At 43.9% G+C, this 12,480-nt stretch overlaps 1 protein-coding gene across 3 annotated transcripts; it reads left to right on the top strand.

Moving 5' to 3' along the window:
- The first annotated feature begins 5,937 nt into the window (after positions 1 to 5,937).
- Positions 5,938 to 12,212, top strand: LOC135555962 (nuclear pore complex protein Nup214-like). 3 transcript variants are annotated; one of them, XM_064988787.1, is made up of 7 exons: positions 5,938 to 7,520; positions 8,263 to 8,358; positions 9,292 to 9,525; positions 9,697 to 9,856; positions 10,110 to 10,151; positions 10,261 to 11,484; positions 11,554 to 12,212. In XM_064988787.1, the coding sequence occupies exons 1-7, from the start codon at positions 6,645 to 6,647 to the stop codon at positions 11,799 to 11,801; spliced, it is 2,880 nt and encodes a 959-aa protein (XP_064844859.1). In that variant the 5' UTR covers positions 5,938 to 6,644; the 3' UTR covers positions 11,802 to 12,212. The 3 variants fall into 3 exon arrangements, with proteins under 3 accessions (XP_064844859.1, XP_064844858.1, XP_064844857.1); XM_064988786.1 differs by having other exon boundaries at positions 10,261 to 11,697; positions 11,734 to 12,212; XM_064988785.1 differs by having other exon boundaries at positions 10,261 to 12,212.
- The last annotated feature ends 268 nt before the right edge of the window (positions 12,213 to 12,480 follow it).

Below are 12,480 nucleotides of genomic sequence, written 5' to 3'. Positions count from 1 at the left end.
TGTGCATTTTAATGAAGAGTGGCTCCCGTTTGGCCACTCTACAATAAAGGCCTGATTGGTGGAGTGCTGCACAGATGGTTGTTCTTCTGGAAGGTTCTCCCATCTCCACACAAGAACTCTGGAGTTCTTTCAGAGTGACCATCGGGTTCTTGGTCACCTCCCTGACCAAAAAACAGTTTTTGCTTTGCCATTATGGGGTATTGTGTGTAGATTGATGAGCATTTTTTATTATTTAATACATTTTAGAATATGGCTGTAACATAACAAAATGTGGAAAAAGTCAAGGGGAGAAAAAAAAATGTATTTCATAATAACATCCTTTTTGTTCAGTAGGTGCTCAACATATCAGGTGTGTTGGACACAGTCACTCATATAGAGGTCTATAGCATTGTTGCCAAATAGTTAGCTCACGTTAACTAGCTAGTACAGATGGAATATCTGTCAGCAAGTTGGCAGCTCAAAGCTGTCACCTACAATCAAATAACATGGCATAGTTGTTGACCAGAGATCTTTTGGGATTAAATATAAAATAATATTACTCAAGTAAAAGTGAAAGTCACCCAGTAAAATACTACTTGAGTCTAAAAGTCCAAAAGTATTTGGTTTGAAATATACTCAAGAATCAAAAGTACATGCAATTGCTAAAATGTATCAAAAGTAAAAGTTTACATTGTTTCAAATTCCTTATATTAAGCTAACCAGACAGCAAATGAATTTAAAAAAATTATGGATAGCTAGGGTCACACTCCAACACAATAATGATTTACAAACAAAGCATGTGTTTAGTGAGTCTGCCAGATCAGAGGCAGTAGGGATGACCAGGGATGTTTTGATAAGTGTGTGAATTAGACAATTTTCCTGTTCTGCTAAACATTCAAAATGTATCTAGTACTTTTGGGTGTCAGGGAAAATGTATGGAGTAAAAAGTACATTATGGAATGTACTGAAGTAAAAGTTGTCCAAAATAGAAATAGTAGAGTAAAGTACAGATACCCCAAAAAACTACTTAAGTACTACTTTCAAGTATTTTTTCTTGAGCCTCTCAAGGTCTTAATTAACATAACAATCCCTGTTACAACATATAATGCCAGAAACCTTGTGAATGCTGCCACAGTACCTGGACTTGGGCCACAAATATGGTGCTTTTTAGCTTTGCCAAATAAACAAAAAAATAAAAGTAACTGTTGGCATTCATTTCCCCTCTGTACTTGAACTGTGACCCCAAAACTGCAATACATAATGAGCCGTGCATTACACACCTACTAAATATAGGACTGTTGTATTGTCAATTTTAAAATCTAGGTTGAATTTAAATCATGGCTGATGACTTTGCAAATGCTTTATACTGTAGACCTAAATGTCATCATTGATTATTTTAGTTATAAAATATGGTTACATTTCATTTTCCTTGTTAAACTTATTCAGGATCGGTGTCCCTTCCACAGGACAGTTGAGCAATAGTAGGCTAATGTGATTAGCATGAGGTTGTAAGTAACAAGAACATTTCCCAGGACATAGACATATCTGATATTGGCAGAAAGCTTAAATTATTGTTAATTTAACTGCACTGTCCAATTTACTGTAGCTCTTACAGTGAAAGAATACCATGCTATTGTTTGAGGAGAGTGGCATGGCTTCGACAGTGTAAGGGTTTTCCTGTGGTGAAGTAGAGGACCAAAACACGGCGTGGTTATATTGATTCATGTTTAATTAAAACAGATAAACATGAACACTACAAAACAACAAACGTGGAAAACCAAAAACAGCCCTATCTGGTGCAAAACACAGAGACAGGAACAATCACCCACAAACAGTGAAACCCAGGCTACCTAAATATGGTTCCCAATCAGAGACAATGACTAACACCTGCCTCTGATTGAGAACCATATCAGGCCTAACATAGAAATGAACAAACCAGACACACAACATAGAATGCCCATCCAGCTCACGTCCTGACCAACACTAAAACAAGGAAAACACACACGAACGATGGTCAGAACGTGACAGTACCCCCCCCCCCTCAAGGTGCGGACTCCGAACGCACAACCTAAACCTATAGGGGAGGGTCTGGGTGGGCATCTGTCCGCGGTGGCGGCTCTGGTGCTGGATGTGGCCCCCACTTCACCGTAGTCCTCACCCACCTTGTCCGCTTCTTTGACCTCCTAGCCACGGCAACCCCACTAAATAACTCGGGACAGAGGGGCAGCTCGGGACAGAGGGGCAGCTCGGGACAGAGGGGCAGCTCGGGACAGAGGGGCAGCTCGGGACAGAGGGGCAGCTCGGGGCAGGTCGATGAAGCGAGCAGATTCTGGCTGGCTGGTGGTTCTGGCAGATCCTGGCTGACTGGCGGTTCCGGCAGATCCTGGCGGAATGGCGGATCCTGGCGGATCCTGGCAGATCCTGGCTGACTGGCGGATCCGGCAGATCCTGGCGGATGGCGGATCCTGATTGACTGGCGGATCCTGGCTGACTGGCGGATCTGGAAGATCCTGGCAGACTGGCGGATCCTGGCAGATCCTGGCAGACTGGCGGATCCTGGCAGATCCTGGCTGACTGGCGGATCCTGGCTGACTGGCGGATCCGGCAGATCCTGGCAGATGGCGGATCCTGGTTGACTGGCGGATCCTGGCTGACTGGCGGATCTGGAAAATCCTGGCAGAATGGCGGATCTGGCTGACTGGCGGATCCTGGCTGACTGGCGGATCCTGGCTGACTGGCGGATCCTGGCAGATCCTGGCTGAATGGCAGATCTGGAAGAGTCTGGTTGACTGGCAGATCTGGAAGAGTCTGGTTGACTGGCAGATCTGGAAGAGTCTGGTTGACTGGCAGATCTGGAAGAGTCTGGCTGACAGGCAGATCTGGAAGAGTCTGGCTGACAGGCAGATCCTGGCAGCTCCACTCTGACTGGCCGCTCTGGCTGCTTCATGCTGACTGGCGGCTCTGGCTGCTCCATGCAGACTAGCAGCGCTGGGCATACTGGCGGCACTGGCGGCGCTGGGCAGACTGGCGGCGCTGGGCAGACTGGCGGCGCTGGGCAGACGGGTAGCTCAGGCAGTGCTGAACAGAGAAGCTCTGGCGCCTCTGGACTGAGGAGCGGAAACTCTGGTAGCGCCGGACAGGCGGGAGCACCTGTGTTGATGGAACAGAGAGACAGCCTGGTGCGGGGTGCCAGCACTGGTGGTACCGGGCTGGGGACACACACCTGAGGGCGAATGCCTTGCATACTACGCCAAAGCAACTCCTCTCTCTCTCTTCACACTCCCCCAATTCTATTAACACCTCATCTCCCATCCGTTCACTCTCCTCCATTCTGTCCAATAACTCCTCGACCCTCTCAGACTCAGCCCTCAGCTTCGCCGATAGCTCCGAATACATCCATGGCTCCTTACGGTTAACAGGGGGAGTTGGCTCAGGTCTGGCTCCTGCCTCTGCCACACTCTCCCTGTGCACCCCCCCAAAATTTTTTGGGGGGTACCTCTCGGGCTTCCAGCCGCTCTGCCGTGCTAGCTCCTCATAATGCCACCTCTCTGCTGTCGCTGCCTCCAGCTCGGCTTTGGGGCAGCAATATTCCCCTGGCTCTGCCCAGGGTCCTTTCCCGTCAAGGATCTCCTCCCAAGTCCATTCCTCCAAATAGTGCAGCTTCTCCCACTGCTGCTGCTGTTGCTCCTGCTGCTGCTGCTTCTCCTGCTTCTCCTGCTGCTGTTGCTCCTCCTGCTGCCTCCGTTTACCACGTCGCTTGGTCCTTGGTTGGTGGGTGATTCTGTAAGGGTTTTCCTGTGGTGAAGTAGAGGAGGACCAAAGCACGGCGTAGTTATATTGATTCATGTTTAATTAAAACAGATAAACATGAACACTACAAAACAACAAACGTGGAAAACCAAAAACAGCCCCATCTGGTGCAAAACACAGAGACAGGAACAATCACCCACAAACACACAGTGAAACCCAGGCTACCTAAATATGGTTCCCAATCAGAGACAATGACTAACACCTGCCTCTGATTGAGAACCATATCAGGCCTAACATAGAAATGGACAAACCAGACACACAACATAGAATGCCCACCCAGCTCACGTCCTGACCAACACTAAAACAAGGAAAACACACATGAACGATGGTCAGAACGTGACAGATAGAAACAGTAAATCTATTTAGTTTTTAAGTAGAGAACTCTCAACAATCATTCACGATAGCACATTGAAAATAGTTACTGGCAAATACCATAACTAAGCAGGGCTGGGTTTGGTTAAAATCCTGGATGGGAGACCAAAGTGTATCTTTAGATAGATCACAGTGCTCCCTATTGTTTTGTTTTTCTGATAGTGGATATAATGTTGAAGATCTGACGTTGTTTTAAAGGTACAAATTCAACATATTTTATACAAGGTTTGTCTATGTAAAAATTTGGCTAACATGATGACATAATCCTGTTGTTGAAATTTCACTTTAAAAACAAAAGTTGATTCAAATTGTTTGAGTTACAAACGATAAACAATCTATGAAAAGCTGAGCTCCCACAAACATGCACATGTTTTGCTCTATGACGCTCAAACGCTATTCAAGAGTCGTTAGAAGATCATAAAGAATCCTAGGACATAGTATCTATAATACTGTAATAAGCTCACATAGCTGCTGTCACAATCTACAAACTACACAGTTGTCACTGACTAGTTGGATATTAATTTCACATTGAGCAAGCCATTTCTGTAATTACAGCATTCATATAAAGTAATTTTTATATTTTTCTTTGGCAGACTTTATTTTTTTATTGACAAATTGTCAATAAAACTCATGAATGCAAATGTTGATGCAAAATTGTTTTGTGTTCTACTTGTAGCCCTGGTTGTCTTAAAAATGTATATATAAGAGCTGGACATGCAGATAAATGAAAGTCAGATAAATGAAAATCCGAATTTTGCTGGGGTCTCGGGACTGATACGGTTAATGACATTCTCTGCTGCCAATTTGGTCTTTATCCTAAATCTGTGACCTCATCGTGTACATTAAAATAAGAATACATGTATGAGCGGAACTGAAAATGAAAATAGATATCGCATTGCACTTACACTGAGTGTACAAAACATTAGGAATACCTGCTCTTTTCATGACAGACTGACCAGGTGAAAGCTATTATCCCTTATTGATGTCACTCGTTAAATCCACTTCAATCAGTGTAGATGAAGGGGAGGAGACAGGTTGAATAAGCATTTTTAGGCTTTGAGACATTGATTGTGTATGTGTGCCATTCAGAGGGTGAATGGGCAAGACAAAATATTTAAGTGGCTTTGAACGGGGTATGGTAGTAGGTGCCAGGCGCATCGGTTTGAGTGTCAAGAACTGCAACCCTGCTGGGTTTTTCACGGTCAACAGTTTCCCATGTGTATAAAGAACACTTGACACCTTGTAGAGTTCATGCCCCGGCGAATTGGGGATGTTCTGAGGGCAAAAGGGAGTGCAACTCAATATTAGGAAGGTGTTCCTAATGTTTTGTACACTGTGTATATGTAATTCATTTTCAGAGTAAATACAAACTTAACTATGTATCTATGTATTCCCTAAAATAATCTCATCACATCTCTGAAAATGTTGTGACAGTAAGAAGAAGCTGCATATATATATATATATATATGATCATTAAAAAAGCCTCAAACTAAACAAAGAAAATGACCATTACCATATTCGGTATGTTGAGTAACAATATACGATAGAAAGAGAATAATAGCCACATATCAGTAGATGTGTGGAAACTTGATAACCCTACAGAAGACAGAGGATTTTACATAAACTTGAAACGGTTCCGTAAACGACAGACGCTGGGAGACCGGAAGCAAGTACAGGGTGAGGATTTTATAATAAATAGAAACAAAAGTCAGAGAAGCGTCTGGACAAGAGAAACAAAACAACATCGATGCAGACATGGTTAATGAAACTGAGGAAGAGACAGATATATGGCAGGTGTAAAGAAATGTTAATTCTTATGCAGGTGACCATCTTATGCAGGTGACCAACTTACTGCTATTGCCTTGCTGTAACTTAGACAACACATAGCAACGTATTTTCACAGACTCACTTAAATCATCCACAACACTGTCAAAATAGGATACATCCTAGCCACAGGTGCTAGCCTTCAGTTCGGCCACAACATCCAGTGAGGACACGAACGCACACACATTACACACTAACTACCGAGGACATACAGATAAGACTCCTACACACATTGGCAGGGAGAAACAGAATAGGGAGAGACAACCTTGATTTGGAGACAAACCAGCGCACACACATAACCTCCGTTTTCTAGCTGAACATTGTGTGACTGAGAACAGGCATGGAGGGATTCTACGATGACGGACAGACAACTGAGCCAATGACGGAAGACTACACCCCAGCCTGAGCCTGAACCAATCCGAAGAACCGAACTTCTAGAATCAACCTACTTTCTGTTCTGTATTAATTGCTTGTGCAAACGATTAGCGGGGCTTTTTTTGTTGGTTCCTCATGAGCTAATAGAAGGGCCCGTATATACGCTGTACCAGATATCTTTACTCTGAATAAACTGTCGCTTGTCATACAATCTACCACCTTGTCTGCATCGATCCTTGACCGGCTCGCCCTTCATCATATCTCTTTATCAACACAGGCAATCAATGACGTGTGGAGTCCAGGTGAGTCCGATGAAGCACTGGCGCGCGCAACGTTGGTGGCAGGTGCGCGTTATGGTGAGCAGCCTGGCAACCTCGAGCGTCTTAGCGACAAAACTAATGAACAATGTGACCACACCCACAGTGAGTCAGGATTTCAAGAGAAATGAATTTTCTTCTTCTGACACTATATGTTCCCGTTCTCTTCAGTCAGTGAAGTACCCACCTCAGTTCTCTATTTTACGCTCTGGACTAGTTACCGCACACAACTTGGTTAGCTGTAGATCAGACACAATGGCAAGTAAAATGACAGCCTCTGTCTCATTGGAACAGGACCTCTTCAAATGTCCCATCTGTCTAGACCTGCTGAAAGATCCAGTGACTATGCCTTGTGGACACAGTCACTGTATGGGCTGTATCCAGGGCTTATGGGAGCAGGAGGACCAGATAGGAGGTCAGATCTGCCCCCAGTGCAAAGAAGGTCTTACACAACCTTGGCCCACTCTGAACCAAAATACTATTCTGGCTGAAATGGTGGCGAAACTGAAGAAGACAGAACTCCAAGCTGCTCCTCTTACGGAAGATGTGGTTGCATGTGACTTCTGCACTAGAGGAGCGAACCAAGCTGTCAAGTCCTGCCTGGTGTGCCTGGCTTCTTACTGTGAGACTCACCTAAAGCCCCACTATGAAAACCCTTCATTTGGAAGGCACAAGCTGCTGGATGCCACCCGACAATTACAGGAACGGGTTTGCTCAACTCATCACAAACTCCTGGAGGTTTACTGCAGAACCGACAAACTGTGTGTGTGTGTGAGTTGTGCACTGTACGATCACAAAGGCCATGTCACCTTCGCTGCATCAGCTGAAAGAATGGAGAAGCAGGTAGGTGCTAAAACCATATACATTAAGGCCAGTAGATCGTGGTAGCGCTGACATCATCCACGATTTTCCTATGGAAAACTCCCAATGGCGGATGAAGCCAGGAGTATTAGAATTTGAAGTGCGCTATATTGCTGAATGGGTCTGAATGGCACATTAACATGGTTTACGGTGAAAGTGGCCGTAACTAGTAAAGGACCAAGGTCGATGTAGTCGTTTTCATCCTGCCTGAGAGAGTCAACCTAACGCTGCGTGGTCCTGTGTGATGACAAATGTAGTAGTCTGAATGGATCACTACTTAATAAAATATCTGAATTTCTAGCGAACTTTAAAAGAATGAATCGTGGAGATCGAACTTGATCTAATGTTAGAGGCCCAAACGGCCGTAAAATGTTTTGTTTGGCCGTACTGGCGATTGTAATTTACATAGGTTTTATAGAGCAGACCAGGGCGTTGGACACCACTAGGTTGCTACGCAGGCCTGGCTAAAACTCATTGGGGGAACATAATTTAACTTTATGTGAAAGGTAATCTGAAGCGCTCTGCCACGGTGATTTAGTTCGGCCAATAAACCTAATCTTGTAAATCACATCCTGATCTATGCTGGTTATTACCTATAGTCTCACCTGTGTCACTATCTGTTCAGCTCTACTTATCATGTCTCCTTTGGTGCTATTAGTGCATTTGTTTGTTAAGAAAGTGGGAAGCTCATGTTGAGTTGTCTGGGGCTTCTCTCTGCTCACAGAAAGAGACAGAGGCCACAGGAGGATCATGTAGACAGAAAGTCAAGGAAAAGGAAGAGGAGGTGGAGCACCTGAGGGGAGCTTTGATGTCGTTTAAGGTGAGCTAGGATGTTTTGCAAGAGATGGGCTACTGTATATGATCAAGGTAAGAGCGAGGGAGTGGTGGTGGTGTTTGACGTGAACTTAATCTGTACACATGTTGTACTGCATTGAATCTGTTATCTCCATCTTATTAGCGTTCTAAAGTACTAGTGCATCTTTTGATTAGATTAGATTGATTTGATTAGATGACCTTTATTATCCCACCAAGGATATATTAAATTTGGTAATTTGCTTAAAAATACAAAATATGTAACACAAAATAATACACAATACATTTTATATGAAAGTACAATAGGTTGCAGATTTACAGTGCAAGTGCAATACATATTTACTGTACACACCTATCAACTAGTCAACAGTCCAATTAGACTATCCATTGTACAGCCTAATGGCTGTTGGAATTAAAGAGTCCTTATATCTGTTTTTCCTGAGCTTCTTTTTTAAAGAAGTCGTCTTCCCCTAGCCAGGCTATGACTGAATTTCGGGTGAAGGGGATGTGTACTGTCCTGTAAAATGTTACGTTTTTGGAGGATGAGGTTTGTGTACAGACTGGAAGCAGCTGATTCTTGGTCCATACTAAAAATGATCCTTCCCCACCGTCTTGATCAGGCACTGAAGCTTGGCCTTGCGCTCGCATGTTGCCAAATGCATGTCAGACCAAAGGACAACACATTCTGCAGGACATATTTGTAAAACATATGTGGGATATGATGATTAACATGAAAATGGTTTTGCTTTTTTTAAATTTATTTTTTTACTATCTGTTCTAGTGACTTTCTTTGCAAGGGCACAGACATTGAATTGCTGTTTGTTTATATTGGTATTTATGTGGTCACTCATATCGACTGACTCCTGTTGATCTTTGTCGGGGGTAATTAAGTACCAGAACATTGAGGCAGGGTCTAAATCACTATATTCCTTTCGATCAGCGCTCTGCAAGGGAAGCTGTTCTGGATAGCACCAGGACGCTCTCAGAGCTGAAAGTATATCTGGAGCGGAGGGGCAACCAAGTGAAGGAGCTGATCAGGGCTCAGGAAAAGGTGGAGGTGAACTGGGCGGAGGCCCAACTGCAGCGTCTGGAGCAGGAGATTATTGCACTGAAGAAGAGAGACTCGGAGCTGAAGAAACTCACCCTGACCCAAGATGACGCATACTTCCTTCAGGTATAAGCACTACTTTGTTTAATACTCCTTACACAGAGTAGTAGAAGTAGAAACTGGATTATCTTGAGGATAATCGGTTTTGCAGAATAATATCTTTAAATGAACAGACATAATTTGCTGCCCTGGAGTTCAGCTATATGTGAAGCCATTTTCTTTCTTCAATCTTTCCAGCATTACCAAGACCCCAGGAGCTCTCATGTATCTGAAGACCTGCCGAGCATCAACATTGACCCGCTGTGTGATTTTGGGACAGTAAAGAGAGCTTATACTCATTTCAAGGAGCAGTTGGAATGCTTCTGTGATGGAGGAATGAAGAGGATATTGAACACAGGTAGAATTTCAGTGGTTCCCCACTGGGCACAGGCGTCAATTCAGTGTCTATTCCACATTGGTTCAATGCAATTTCATTAAAATGATGTGGAAACAACATTGATTCAACCAGTGTGTTCCCAGTGGGTTAAGACGGCATGTGAGATGTGAATGAGGTACTGTATATCTTTTGAAAACCCTTGAATTTTGGAGTCTGGGTTTTAAAAGCTTGTAAGAAATAATAATAATGTGTGTATCTGTGTCCATTTCCACAGTAAAAGCCATCCATATGCTTCAGTCACCAAAGCCCAGCCAATGTAAGTGTGTTTATCATCTCAGCATGCAGAATTTTTCCAGAAACCCCCCCACAAAAAACACAAAATACTGTAGCCTATGTGAGCTAAAATGTTTGTGCAATTATTTCAGTTTCAGCTCCAAAGACAATTGGTCAAACCAATGGGAGCCCCCCAGCCTTCAAGCCCGCCCTGGTAATGGGGGAACCTGCAGTAACCTGCGACACTCCCCTTCCCCTCTGTACAAAGTCCTCTATCTTGAAGTGCTCTTCTATGAGCAAATCTCCAACTGGCTCAGCGATCCTATTCACCGAAAAAGAGCCATCAAATGACACTAAGCCTGCTGCTAGAGTAGAGACCATCCTCATCAAACCCTTGTCCACCACTGACAACCTTCTCTTGACCAAATCGGCATCTAATATGAACATCAATCCCCTGCTTACTAAATCCTCATCTAACACTGAAGGGTTCACCAAACCTGCATCTGGAGCTGGTATAGCAGTCCTTAACAGCACACCTGCTACCACAACAAGTAGCAGCATTTTCAATTGTCCTGTCGGTGTTTGTGGTAAGCCTGCAGTTGACGTGGATGATTTTTGTAAGGCAGCATTAAACACTGACAGCGGTCCTTTCACCAAACTTGTATCTGACAACAATAGTAGGGAAAAGCCTAGCACAGGTTTCTCCTTTGGCGAGCCTAAATGTAACGCAGGATCACCCCTCTTTGGCAAGCCTGCATCTAACACAGGTTCGTCCCTCTTTGGCAAGCCTGACTCTAACACAGGATCGACCCTCTTTGGCAAGCCTGCATCTAACACAGGTTCACCCCTCTTTGGCAAGCCTGAAGCTAACACAGGTTTATCCCTCTTTGGCAAGCCTGAAGCTAACACAGGTTCACCCCTCTTTGGCAAGCCTGAAGCTAACACAGGTTTATCCCTCTTTGGCAAGCCTGAAGCTAACACAGGATTCTCATTTGGCAAGCCTGAATCTAACACAGGTTCACCCCTCTTTGGCAAGCCTACATCTAACACAGGTTCACTCCTCTTTGGCAAGCCTGCATCTAACACAGGTTCACCCCTCTTTGGCAAGCCTGCATCTAACACAGGTTCACTCCTCTTTGGCAAGCCTGCATCTAACACAGGTTCACCCCTCTTTGGCAAGCCTGAATTTAACACAGGTTCACCCCTCTTTGGCAAGCCTGCATCTAACACAAGTTCACCCCTCTTTGGCAAGCCTGCATTTAACACAGGTTCACCCCTCTTTGGCAAGCCTGCATCTAACACAGGTTCACCCCTCTTTGGCAAGCCTGCATTTAACACAGGTTCACCCCTCTTTGGCAAGCCTGAAGCTAACACAGGTTTATCCCTCTTTGGCAAGCCTGAAGCTAACACAGGATTCTCATTTGGCAAGCCTGCATCTAACACAGGTTCACCCCTCTTTGGCAAGCCTGCATCTAACACAGGTTCACCCCTCTTTGGCAAGCCTGCATCTAGCACAGGTTCACCCCTCTTTGGCAAGCCTGCATCTAGCACAGGTTCACCCCTCTTTGGCGAGCCTGAATCTAGCACAGGTTCACCCCTCTTTGGCAAGCCTGCATCTAGCACAGGTTCACCCCTCTTTGGCAAGCCTGCAGACCAGCCTGGTGTCGTGGAGATTTCTATTTTAGAAAACTAAACCAAGCATTCTCCTATCAATGAAGAAATGCTGTTATCAGGATTACACATCATGGGATTACACTAGAAATTGTAAATAAATAATAATACAATGAGTTTGCCCATGTTAATATACACATGTGTACTTTGATTTGTTATGCAGTACCAATACTGTGATGGATTTGATGTTCTCTGTACTGAATTAAATGGATTTCTTCCACTGATTTAAAAACTGTAATATACCCATGATAATTTAACAATTTTCTGCCAAAGATGGCATTCAAACATCAGTCTCACTCTTATGCAGTCCCTAAATTCTTGTGGTCTGTTTTGAAAAATATGTATTCTGACTTCAATGGGACAATCTGGCTAAATAAAATAAATACAAATGTGACAGCTTGATATTATGTTGGCGCAATTGTAGTTTCTTACATATTGTTTCTGTATTTACCATTAAGTACAATATGTACATAGCACTTAACACATGGATCTCACAGCCATTTTTATGTATTTGTTTGGTGTGTGTGTGTGTATGTGTGTGTGTGCATGTGTGTTGCTGTTTTCATACTGACGGCATACTAATCAAATCAAACTTTTTGTCACATGCTCCGAATAAAATGGGTATAAACCTTACCGTGAAATGCTTACTTACAAGACCTTAACCAACAATGCAGTTCAAGAAAGAATTCATAAAATATTTA

Source organism: Oncorhynchus masou, chromosome 15 (genome assembly GCF_036934945.1).
Source record: "Oncorhynchus masou masou isolate Uvic2021 chromosome 15, UVic_Omas_1.1, whole genome shotgun sequence".
Lineage (NCBI taxonomy): Eukaryota > Metazoa > Chordata > Actinopteri > Salmoniformes > Salmonidae > Oncorhynchus > Oncorhynchus masou.
Note: the sequence above shows the minus strand (reverse complement) of the source record. Positions and strands in the feature narration are given on the sequence as shown.

Bases quoted from the DNA above. Each gene is read 5' to 3' on its own strand.
- LOC135555962 (XM_064988785.1), top strand. From the start codon at position 6,645: ATGACGTGTGGAGTCCAGGTGAGTCCGATGAAGCACTGGCGCGCGCAA. The intron at 7,521-8,262 runs GTAGGTGCTAAA...CTCTGCTCACAG, and splicing joins CTGAAAGAATGGAGAAGCAG to AAAGAGACAGAGGCCACAGG. The intron at 10,152-10,260 runs GTAAGTGTGTTT...CAATTATTTCAG, and splicing joins GTCACCAAAGCCCAGCCAAT to TTTCAGCTCCAAAGACAATT.